This window comes from Mauremys mutica, chromosome 2 (assembly GCF_020497125.1).
Source record: "Mauremys mutica isolate MM-2020 ecotype Southern chromosome 2, ASM2049712v1, whole genome shotgun sequence".
NCBI lineage: Eukaryota > Metazoa > Chordata > Testudines > Geoemydidae > Mauremys > Mauremys mutica.
In genome coordinates, this window is record NC_059073.1 from 106,741,330 (window position 1) to 106,754,435 (window position 13,106).

Consider the following 13,106-nt stretch of genomic DNA (forward strand, 5'->3'; position numbering starts at 1 on the left):
AGTGTGGTTAAAACTTAATAGACTTTATGCTGAAATGCAATTTGTCCTTGGCTGCACTTGCATTCAGCAGCAGGTCAGCTGCAGAAATACGTCAGTTTTGTAGTACATAAGAACTACCATACTAGATCAGCCCAATATCTGGCCCAGTATTCTGTCTCTAGCAGTGATCACTACCAGAACTTCAGGGAGAGTGTACAGAAGAAGGCAATTTTTGGAGAGAACAACCCCAGTCTTCCCTTCCTGTCTTCTGGCAGTCAGAGGTTTAGCCAGATCATTTTGGCTAATAGCCAGTGATGGACCTGTACTCCATGAACTTACCTAGTTCTTTTTTTAACCAAATTATACTTTTGGCCTTCAGAACATCCTCAGGGAATGAGTTACACAGGTTAATTGTGCAAAAAATTATTACCTCTTGTTTGCAATAATTATTCATTTCATCGCCTGACCTCTGGTTTTTGTATTGTGGGAAATAACACTACTTCTCTCCACTTTTTCCACACCAATCATGATTTTCATAGACTTCTATCATATCACCCCTTCACTGTCTCTTCTAAGCTGAACAGCCCTGATCTTTTTGGTCTCTCCTCATATGGAAGCTGTTCCTTACCCTTAATCATCATTGTCCTTTTCTGAATTTTTCCCAGTTCCACTATATCCTTTTTGAGGAGAGATGAACAGACTAGGCTTTCCTGTGAAACCAATGCAAGAGATTTCTGTAATCTCAGGAAAGAATTAATACGGAAATGCTACCTATATTCAGAGAGGTCATGCATTCAGTTAGTTTTGTGTATTAATAGCTGCCATGTGAGAGAAATGAAGTATCAAAGCAAATTGTTCTCTGCTATATTTGCCCTATGATTCTACCTCATTTCTCAGTTCTGTACAAACTGAATTTTTAAGCACTTTTTTCATTAAATAGTAGGAGCAGCAAATTACTTTTAAACCTTTTATTTCTAAAAGTTTGATTATACAGGATCTGTTTCTTAAATCAAGTGATTTATATTTATGTTGCTAGAACTTCTGGAAAGCAGTGACTTGATGTTCACTGAAGATGCAAAGCAACACCATGAGCCTATATGTGCTGTAAAGATATCCCCCCCCCAAAATCCTGTAAATTTGCTGCAGTTGGAATTATTAATTTTTATGTGAATACAAGGTACTACCAGACATTAATTTAACCATACATTCCTTTATTAAATCCAAAGTCCAAATGATATTTCTATAATTGCTCTAAACATGTCTAAAAACCTAAGTAATAAACAATAAATCCATATAGTAAAAAAACATTCATAAGCATTTGACCAAAATACTCACAAATGGAGATACTCTATTCAAGAGATACAACACATTCATCCTGACTTGCTCCTGCGTGATCAGATAGGATCTTATAAATACTCCTAGCAAGTCTGCCTCTTTTATACAGTGCAACAAATAAGTTATGTCACGCTGACCATTATTGTCTTAGCAAAAAAAGGGTTTGGACTGTTTGAGTGTCAGCTCTTTCTTAGCCTTGGCTAAAACAAGATACGGTAGTTGGTCCTCCTCCTTTCAGATTATTTTAAAACTAGCTGCACCCAGCGTTTCATCAACTTGGAGCATACTTAAATGATAGTAAGTATCCCTTTAGTTCTTGTGAACTAAAGTATTTTTCAAAAGCTAAGGAAGGTAATTGCTATGAAAACCTATAGCAGTTGTTAAGCTAACTGCACCTCTGGTCCTCCTGGTTTCATTAAGAGCATCCCCATTAGGTCTCAGGCCTCAAGCCTTCACCTTTTTCTTGGAGTGGAAACACAATTCTCCTATTCTGACCAGAGGCTGGTCTGTAGTCCCCTGGTACTAACAGTGATTATTTCAGCAAATCAGACCTAAGCTAAGACTCTGAAGTTCTGTGCCCACCAGGAGTATTAATAATGATATCCAGTCAATACCGGGTTTACAATAGCGCCACTGGCGCTGGGCCCACGGTCAAAAGGGGCCCCGGCCTGCTCTTCTCCACCCCGCACTACTGTGGGGTCAGAGAAGCTTGACGCTGCCAGCTGCTGCGGCTCCGTGGCAGCCTCTGCTGGCAGCAGCCGGGCTCCTGTCCCGCCTCTTTCCCCAGCGTGCTACGTTCCCTCCCCCAGTCCCTGCTGCAGATCAGCTGCTTGCGGGCGGGGGAGGAGGAGGAGGGAGCCTCAGCATGCTCACAGCTCTGGGGAAGAGGAGAAGAGGCGAGGGTGAGGCCCTGGGGAAGGGGCTGGAATTGGGGCATACCCCCACCAGCTCCCTGCGTGTGAGCACCCCCACGACCCCAGCCTGCACCCCCAGCCCCTGCCCACCCTGACTCCTGCACCCACACACACCCAGCCCCCTGTATGCCCCTCACATACCCCAAGCCCCCTGCCCTGACTCCTGCATCCTCCCACACACACCCTGCATCCCCTGAAACACCTCCAGCCCCCTGTCCTGATCCCTGCACTCCCCTCACACCTCCCCAGCCCTGACTCCTGCATCCCCCCCCACACACACACACTCAACCCCTGCCCTGAAACCTGCACCCCCCTCACACACCCTCAGCACCCTGCCCTGACTCCTGCACCCCCTACATCTCCACCCCCATCCTGAGAACCAAACAGGAGCTGCCCCACATAAGCGCTCCACACTCCAACCTCCTGCCCCAACCCTAAGCTCCCTCCCTTACCCTAGCTCCTGGCCAGACCCTGCATCCGAACATTTTTTTACAATATTTGGAAAGATCATTAAGTGGTCTGTCGAGACCCTCCGTGATTTTCAAGTGGTCTGTGGCAAAATAAGTTAGACTACAAGAACAATCAAGGTACCTCACTTTATTTTCATTTACTTGCTATTACTTTTAGGAAGAGGATGAAGAAAAGAATGAAGAACATGGGCAGGGGGAGATAAGAGAGAATGTTCTTTTTCTTGGCTGGGTCCCAAGGAGAAACCCCAAAAATGAAGCTGAGCACAGGGCTGAGGGACCGCACGAACTCTAAATCCACCACTGGCTGTCACATCACCTGGGCTGGGGATACTGTCGGGGCCAGTGTAACCACTAGGCGAACTAGGCGACCGCCTAGGGCGTCAAGATTTGGGGGTGCCAAAAAGCGGTGCCCAAAACCTTTTTTTACACTACAGTGGAGTTGCATCTTACATGGGGGTTAGGTTCTAAAGTCACCACGTAAGAGGAATATCGCATATTGTTAAAATTACCATACAGTATACACTAGAACAGGGGTCCTCAACCTACAGCACGCATGCCAAAGGTGGCACACAAGCTGACTTTTTTTTTTAATGGCAGGCTGTGGGTCCCGACTGCCGGTCCCGACTGCCGCTGAGCCTGCTGCCGGCCTGGGGTTCTGCTCACTTAGCTGGCAGCGGGCTGAGCAGGGCCAGCAGTGGGCCGGCTCCTGCCAGCTGGGGTCCCAGCCGCCTGCCCTGCTCAACCCACTGACGATCTGGGGTTCCAGCTGCTGGCCCCGTGCCAGCCCAGGCTCTCAGCCACCGGCCCCGTTCAGCCTCCTACTGGCCTTGGTGAATGGCAGGAGGCTGAGGGGAGTCACCGGCTGGGATCCCGGCTGGTAGCTGAGTGAACGGAACCCCAGGCCGGCAGCAGGCTCAGCGGTGGCTGGGACCTGCAGTCTGACATTTAAAAAAGAAAAAAAAAAAAAGCTTGTGTGCCACCTTTGGCACATGTGCCGTAGGTTGAGGACCCCTGTTCTTGTGTATACTGTAGTTTATAGTAATTTTCACTATACACGATTTTTCCTCTTGCGCGCTTAGAACCTAACCCTCGCGTAAGATGTGACTCCACTGTATTCATTTTTGAAAATTTATAATAAGCTATGCTCCGGGGGTGGGGCGCAAGGTGGAAGTTTTGCCTAGGGTGCAAAATATCCTGCACCACAGTTCTCCAATCTACTTGGGCAGTACAGCAGACATGGCCCTGCCCACCAGCTCCTCTCCACTCCCTAGCCCACCCACCACTTCCCCCCCTCCCCCCCAAGGCTTAGCCCTCTTACTTTTAAAAATGATTGCTTGCCCTTCTCCCCCCCTCCCCTCAGGCTTTCCTGGCAGCCCTGTTGCCAGGTATCCAGTTTTAGACTGGAAACTCCAGTAGAAAACGGGACCTGAGTGTCCGGTTAGCAGTGCTGACTGGAAACTAAATGTCCGGTTATAGGTGTAACCACATTAGCCTCCGCTCCTCCCACTCCCAACACCCAACCCCAAAGGGCTGGAAGAGAACCTGTCCTCCTGCTGCGGGAGGAGGGGCAGCTCAGTGCAGAGAGAGACAGAGAATGGGCTGGAACCAAGTAGGTACCTGCTCTATGTGGGCAGGGGCTGGGGGGGATCCTGTTTACCCCTTCCCCAGCCCTGCTGCGCTTGCAGTTTACCCCTGACCCCTCCCTTGCGCCAGAGACCAACCCTAGCTCCTGCCCCACTGTGCTTTTACACCTGGCTCCTTTTACAATCATTCCCCGGGGGCGGGGGGGTCCACAAATATGTTTGGCACTGGGCCAACAAAAAGTTAATCCATCCCTGTATCCAGTAACCAAACAGCCTTCTTAAAGCCAAGTATTATTTATTTAGAACAAAAGCATTTCAAAGAGAACAAATCCTAAAGCAATAAACCAGTCTAGACAGATGCCTGCCTTCCCTAAGGCTTACTAGTCCCCAGATTCAGGGAAGGCCCCAACTTCTTTAGACTTCTGCACAGAGATACTCTATCAGCTTGTTCCCCTGGATGGCTCCTGAAAATTGACACCCACTTCACTTCCTGACAGTGGCTTTTTAACTGTTTATAGCCCTTTTGGTCTGTTGGTTCCCAGCACTGCAGAACAACTGTGTCACTTCTGCCTGTAGCCCTCAATGTTTGCTGGGAGGCTGCTTACCTGTAGCTCTTGTGATGTTTTCCTACTTTTCTCTCAGTCCCCTATTAAGCTAGATCAGTATATTCATACAGGAAAGTCCTATACACAGTGTGCAATAACTTCACCTCATTAACCATATCACTTAGTGCTTATAAAATACATCTCCATAGCCATCGAAGCAGTGATATATTTCTCTGCAGCCTTGCAAAATTTTAACTGCTGTAGTAATCAGTTCTGTAGTTTAGTTGTATTGCGTTCAGAAAAAGGGTTTTATCTGAAAACTAAACTTAAGCTTTCAGGAAGGATATAAAATATTATACATAATTTTGCAAAGTGAGTGAGTTTTGTACCATGTGCCATCTGTTTGTCATAAGAAAATTTAAATTCTAATACCTCATACAGATATGTAATCTATATTTAGTACTGTACCAGACTTGTATCTATTAGGTATCTTTCTTTAGATTGTCATGGTACATTAGCTCTTTTGGTTTTGAAAGAATCTTTATTTTCCACTGAGGCAGTTTTGTTAGGAAAACATTAATAAAATCAATTTTCTGAGATATTCATCTCATTAGTTCCTTGTTTGCTGTATCATGAACATAAGAATCACTGTATTAAGACAGAACTATCTTTATCAGTCAGACCAATGGCCAATGCTGGATATTTCTGAGGAAGATGTTAAAATACACTCTCTCTCTCCCTATTTATGCAATACTGTCAGATAGTTTATCCCTTAGCCAAGCTAATGGTCAGTTTCACTTTAAACAAGAGGGAAGTGGATGGCTCTTGTAATTTTCCTAACTAGTCATATTCATTTAATGTGGTTTTTTTAATCTTACTAAGCTAGTAGGGGTACATAATTGAGTCTTTTTAATGAACCTTTCCAGAGCTCTTTTCTTCATATTTACTATTCTGCCTGGATATCCTGGTTATCCACATAAATGCATAATCTCGTTTTGAATCTTTCTAAGTTTTTGGCCTCGGTGACATCCTGTGGCAATGAGTTCCAAGAAGAAGAATGGGACAAGATCCTTTTGACGGTCACGGAACATGGAAACCCTAACATCACCTGCCAGGAGATTCCACTGCTGTAGTCTGGAGCCCAACAGCTCTGCCTTACTCTTGGGTAGTTCCAAATCCCTGACAAGGTCATTCAGTTCACCTTGTGTTATGAGGTGTGGTTCAGAGGAGGAGGATGGGAGAAAATGTGGGTCCGGTGACATTGATGGTTCAGGACCAGAAGTTTCATCCTCTTCCTCTTCCTCGTCTGACTCAAGTGAGAATGATTCTGGTGCATCAGGAACCGGCAGTCCTTCTCCATGGGGTACTGGGCGTATAGCTGATGGAATGTTTGGATAATGCACAGTCCACTTTTTCTTCTTTGACACACCTTTCCCAACTGGAGGCACCATGCAGAAGTAACAATTGCTGGTATGATCGGTTGGCTCTCTCCAAATCATTGGCACCGCAAAAGGCATAGATTTCCTTTTCCTGTTCAACCACTGGCCAAGATTTGTTGCACAAGTGTTGCAGCATATGTGTGGGACCCACCTCTTGTCCTGATCTCCAATTTTGCAGCCAAAATAAAGGTGATAGGCTTTCTTAACCATAGTGGTTATACTGTGCTTTTGTGATGCAAAAGTCACTTCACCACAAACATAGCAGAAGTTATCTGCACTGTTCACACAAGTACGAGGCATCTCTGCTCACTTTGGCTAAACAGAAATGTGTCCCTTTGCAAAATCAAACACTGACAAATAAGAGAGCACGACACTGTATGATTTCTAGAGCTGATATAGGGCAATTTGTTCAGCAGAGTGATGTAAGCTTCGTTATGATTGCATCATTCATGACTTCTAGGAATAACATGATGCAATTCGTATCATGTATGAGGCAATACCAGCTTCAGATTGCATCATTCATTGTTTTGCCTAAAAAGCAAGTACTATCCAAACCCAGTCATAGATTTATTCATAGATCCAGTCAAAGATGTATTTTAGTCATTTCTGGTTTAAATTGAGATCCCTTCCCTTTATTAACTCACTTATCCTCCGCTATTCCCAAGTCAAGGGTCGTATATACTGACCCAATAGCATAACTTGAAAACTAGAGCCAATCAACAATTTTAAGCATCATTTTCGTTCTCAGTGATCCAGAATTACTAAAGTTTGACTACATTTATTTCAGAAGCATTTTGGCTGTAGAGCAGTGATATTAGGAGCTCCAGCCCCCCTTTTTCTATCTTCCTTATGGGATGTCATCCTTTAAATCCACTTCCAACACCTGTTTGTCAGAAAATTATATCCCCTTTGTGAACATGTACAGGGGACACCTGCCACCTACTGAGTTGTGACATCTTGATCTAACCTCGTTACCTCCCCCAACCTGCTGTGGGGAAGGCAAACAACCCCACCCCACCTCAGCCAATTTGGCATTCTCCCCACCCAAAAATAAAAGGTGAGTAGCAGACGCCCACAGTAGATGATAAAAACCTGATTCTGTTCTGATCTATGGATGGGAGGGTGGATGCTATTGATCACAGAGAGAGAGAGTGTGTGTTTCCTCTGGATAGCAGGAGTATAAATACCTTCCTCTTCCCCCAGTACATATGATGGGTCACTGTCCCTCTCTGGTCCAGCTATTTACTGTCCACTCAGGTAAGTCCATTCCCTTTTCCCCTCCTTTGTAACCCAAATGCAGTAGGGAGCTTGAAGGAGTCCTGTCCCCTTTTTTCCCCCCCCACCCTGCTGCCCAGGCAAAGAGTCACCACATTCAGTTGTGGTTGGCATGTATGGCCCAAATCAGAGGGACTGAATATAACAGAGCTGATTAACATGAATAATATGCAGTTTTGTATCATGGTTACTCCTGTTCTAAATTTCTCATAGAGCTCCACATAAAAATGAGTGTTATCCATGTGACCTAGAATAGACTGTACTGTAATCTCCCTTATTTTTTTAAAAAAATCTTTAAATGGCATAATTGGGAAAAATGCATGTATGTGGCATTTTTCCAAATGGTCAGGCATTAAAACTATTTTTAAAAGTACACCAGATCCAAGAATCAGTGGATGGTTTTTTTAATCTTGCATGTCAACATTTTCAGACTTCAGAAATTTTGATTCCCTTTTCTGTTGTTTTTGTAAAAATGCCAAAGAGCTATGAGTTAGAATGCAATGTGGCAGAAGCAACCTCATTTGAAAGACATTAAATTGATTTTTGGGCTAAAATTAGTATGATTGGAGAACAAAAATGAACTAGACTGCTCTTTGAGGCTCTAACTAGTTAAGTCCCAGCATTTCTTTCAAGCATCAATAGCAAGTGGCCCTCTTTTGATCCACTGTCCACTGCTGCAAAATCCCTGTCCTTCCTCTTTGGGATTCATGAGGGATTCATATTTTGTCACTCTGCATGTACAAAGGCATTTTTGTCAGGTTAAGGAGGTGGGGGCATTCATAGCCTTTGAGAACAGGGTATGGGCATATTGCAAGTTGGGAGCAATTGTGCGGTTTGTCTTAGGTGCATATTTTCAGACCTTAAAGCAGTGGTGTGCGTGTGGGCACGTGGTATAATTGATTTGTCTTCAGTTTATTTTATTGCTACTTTGGCAGCTGCTTTTGGCAGCATGGGTGATACTCTCCCACAGTGGAGACAAACTATTTCGGGGAGGGGGTTATGACCCTAGCGACCCCGGTATTCACACCCTACACGTTACTGCAATGATATTCGTACAAAATATGCCTGGTGAGCTACCATTTGAAAATTAACACAAGGGTCATAATATCATTGTACAATATATGTAACAATGCTGTATGTGAAATTATGGATACTCATTGATATTAGGCTTTAAAGTCCATGAATAAAAGGTATTTAAACCAGGCATGCGTGTCAAAAGGCATTGATAAACAGGTTTTCAACAAACAAAGGAAAGTGGCCACAACCTCAAACTAGTTGTGGCCAAATTCCATGGGTTATTCATTTATATTAGAGGTTATAGCAGGAATAGATAGTTTCCATAGTAGCAGCCACCAGCAGGGGAGGAACCAGTATGGAGCCTTATCCTCCAAACCTTATGGATCATTGACTCAGCCTGCATTAGTGAACTTTATCTGCTGGTATCCTTCAGAAGAATACATTTCAAAGAGATCTATAAAGAGAGGGGAAACCACCCCCTAAGTTATCCTTCACCTTCAGGAGACAAAGAAACCAAGCAATTTGATTTCTGTGATGGGTCCTGGTCAGACGAGGGTGAGAGACACCATCTTGAACAAAGACTGCATTTTGCTAGATTAAGTTTCAGGCTTTTAGATGGTTTTTTCACTTTTATTTGCTTATAACTGTCTCTACCTTTATTTCTTTTACTTGGTATCACATAATCCTTGCTCTTCTGTTAATAAACTTGTTTTACTTTTAATCTAAACCAACCCACTGCTGTGTTTTGAATTTAAGTGATTAACTCTCGTTAAAGTAATAAGCTGTGCTTTGCTCTCTTTAAACACCAATGAACCACTTTACTTCCCTGAGTGTTCCAGGAGGGAGTGGGACACTTCAGGGCAGACATTTTTGGGGAAATTTGAGATTGGGGCTGTGTTGGGGTCACCTTGCAAGTAGTAACTTGCTGGTGGAGATAAGGCTGGGCCTGAGGTGTTGCAGACAGGCTTCTGGGGTCAGACCGCTGAACCAGGGCTGCATAGCACAGAGACACTCAAGGAACCACATGCTTGTCTGTTGGTGTTTATGTTGAGAGACACAGCAGGAGAGTGTGAAAGGCATCTGTGGTTATAGGGAGGCAGTGAGACCTCTTGCTGGTCACCAAAACATTACAGGGATGTTGGTTATCCTAACCCCACAGGAGGTAGGGTATTCCCCTTTTCCTTTGAATTTGGCATCACCCTGTCTTAACCAGAGAAGGGGGATTAGAAAGATCCAGGCATTTCTTTGAGGCCTGGCATTTGCCTCATACAGTAGCGCTGCAGCAGGTTGTGGCCTGGGTCAGTCTAGGGTGACCAGACAGCAAGTGTGAAAAATCAGGATGGGGGTGGGGGGTAATAGGAGCCTATATAAGAAAAAGACCCCATAATCGGGACTGTCCCTATAAAATCGGGACATCTGGTCACCCTAGGTCAGTCATGGGAATAAGATGATCCTGGTAGGCCTAAAAATACTAGCATGCTATGGATTTGAGCATTGAAAACGGTTAGGCCACTGATAGGCTGGGGGATCTGGGTCTTAACCCACCTCCTTTTTCACTGCTGCCAGGACATGTTGCTTTTTGAAGAAAATTTAAGGTTCAGTAGAGTTGCAGTCACTTGTCCCAAAGAACCCAACAGTCCTGCTTCCCTTCTCATTGCCCACTACCATTCGCATTGAGAAGTTAGTGTGTGGCAACACCACCTACACCTTCTTACTCCTTCTCCACCTGTAGTTCAAATGCTTATTTTAAAAGTATGGAACCTCTTGCGGCATTCAACACAGCACATGGTTTGTTTTGTTTTAATGTTTATTTCTGCAGCTGCAAACCTAGAATGAATAAGGGTATTTTAGACTAGCATAAAATCCATGCTAACTTCTTAGAAGCAAAAGACAAACTACTATTTAATTAAATGTATAAATGTTTTGATAGACTTGCCTTCTTAAATGGCAAGCAAGTAGTCAGAATCTGATTGATTATAACAGTGTCTTCTGTATCTTCAGTTCCTGTCATACAGTATCATTTGGGGAAAAAAACCTTTTGCTAAAATTAGGTTTTTAAATAGGAGTGCCTGAAAAAAATATAAATTCTTATTAACTGAAGACATATTTAAATATATGTTTTTGAACAAATGACCAGCTGTACATTGCTGTGGTGGTGCAAAGTTTGTCCCTTTAATTTCTAAAGAGTTTGCCCTTAGCAATAACATGGCTTCATGGCTGTTTCTATAGTATTCCTATACATTATTTTAAAAGTCATTTAAAATGGAATTGTATTGGTGGTGGTGGTTACTGTAGCTTAGAATGTATCATACTTGTGTGAATATAAACTTAGTTTAATCTGCATAAAAATGTTGTCAATATTGTGGAAACCTTTAAAGACACTGAACTTCATATTTTTTAAGCAAAAAGAGCAAGAAAGCTGTTTATAAGACATTTTAAAATGGATAATTACAAGTTACAAGTCTAGTAACTGTGTGAGAGAGTGATATAATTAATAACTCAGTAGAGCACATACTGACTCTTGACCAATTGGCAGGTTGATGACATCTTAGGAGAAGGCAGTGATGATAGTGACAGTGAGAAAAAGAAGACAGAAGAGGAGGGAGAGAAACCACAGAGTAGTGCAACAGAATCGCTAGGAATGAAAATAGAAGAGAGGCCTGGATCATCATCATCCTCATCAAGTGAAAGGAGCTTAACAGGCAGTGTACCCAGGTATGAGTTCTTCAAATATAAGAATGGTTTTTATATCAGAAATTCAACAAAATGATATTTAAAATGGGATTCACTTATGCTTTATATAGTCTTCTAAAAACAAAGAGTTGGAGTCGTCTACAGAAAATCTTCATAAGAAATAAACACAAGTTCCTCCCCAGCCATTGTGACCGAAGTTCCCTCTAAGCTGGGCGGCTGCCCAGCAGGCTATCAAGTGCTGTGCACTTCAGGTGTCCCTCCCGTCACTGCCATGATGCTCCTGCCCTCTGCCTTGGAGCTGCTCCCAGGAGCCTCCTGCTTGCTGTGCAGAGGGGGGGAGGTGATGCTGATGTCAGGGTGTCCCCATCCCCCTGCCTCTGTACCCCATCTCCACCACAGGGCTCAGGACGGAGGGAGCTTGCTGGCAGCTGCTGCTGTCTGAACGAGCTTATCTACTTAAAAGGGCAGTGTACTTTAAAGGGGCAAGCATGTCTGTCTGTCTGTGTGTGTCTCTCTCTCTGTCACCTCTCAATACATACTTGTGGTGTTGTTGTTGTTACTTCTTGATACTACTTTCAAAGTGTGTTATTTTAGTTTTTTGACTGGTCTGTTCGTTTCATAATTTTTATTTCTCTCTTGCACTTAAATTTAATTTTTTGAGTCATGAGTTCTAAAATGCCTAACCTGTCCTGGCTGGAGTTAATTATCCCTATGGTAACTTTTTAAAAATATATATATAGCATATCTAGGTTTTTTATTTCTACTGGTGGTGTACATCCGCACATTACCACGAGATGGTGCACATAACAAAATTCATTCCACACATGAATGGAAAAAATTAGAGGGAACACCGAAAGTATAACTATCAACCAATTTTATGTTAAAACCAGAGTTAGCATTAAATCATAAACACAATAAAGGAATGCTAACAAGGTTGAATAGCCCTACATTTAAAGCCCACTCAAACTTAATTTTTCCAAGTCTGCAGCTATATAGAAACAAATAAAGTATTACCTTCAAGATGAGACCCTTTATTGTCTTAAAATTCCAACTGGTAGGTTCAGTATCCATCTACCACCAATTGGTAAAGAATCAAATGTGATGTAAGGATGCTCATTCTGCCTTCCCTCTGCTTTCCTTTGGGGCTTTTTGATGATTACATTTATAAGAACTTAGATTTCTTAAATCCCAGCTCAATAACTTAAATCTGCAGCTGTCTTATTAGAGGCAAATACATTTCTCTATAATGGAAGAGAAATGTAAATTTTAAAGCCATCAACTTTTGATTGTCTAAATCACCTGTTAAATTTTTTTTATCATAACTCAGAGAAATCTTTCTTTGCAGAGTGAGTTTACTGTAATTGACTGAAGCATCTCAGTCTGGGGGTTAAATGGTAGCTGTGGGCTTCTGTACATTGTGTCCTACAGTTGTATGTGAATTAGGCATAAGTGAATTCACTGGTATTTTAGTGGCACAAGTGCGTATATCAGGAAACCACCATATGGTATGACATGATTGATGCTTATGAGGAGGGCCACAGCTGGGACAGCCAGGTTGCTGTGGGTTAGTCACTGTTGAGGAGCTATATAGAAAACCTATATAGAATTTGCTATCCTGGTTCTTAGGTTCTTGCACTTAATCTTGTATATATGATCACTTAAATTCATCAAGTAAGTTGGTGTGACCGGGTACCTGGAAGGGCTACACTGAAAATGCTTACTTGAACAAACTGCAAGGAATAGGGCAGACAATCCCTAAAATTGGTGGTTTATTCTGTAATTAGATTCACCAAGCCAGTAACAAAACAGCTTCTGTAATACCACACTGGTTACCAAGAAGCAAAAATACAGTCCC

The 13,106-nt window shown here is 43.1% G+C and overlaps 1 protein-coding gene across 1 annotated transcript in view; it reads left to right on the forward strand.

Moving 5' to 3' along the window:
* The window catches only part of CTDP1 (CTD phosphatase subunit 1), a 189,103-nt gene that overhangs the window by 115,437 nt on the left and 60,560 nt on the right, over positions 1-13,106 (forward strand). The window contains exon 12 of the mRNA XM_045006141.1: positions 11,094-11,272. Coding sequence (XP_044862076.1) covers positions 11,094-11,272 — 179 coding nt within the window. The remainder of the gene's footprint in view (positions 1-11,093; positions 11,273-13,106) is intronic.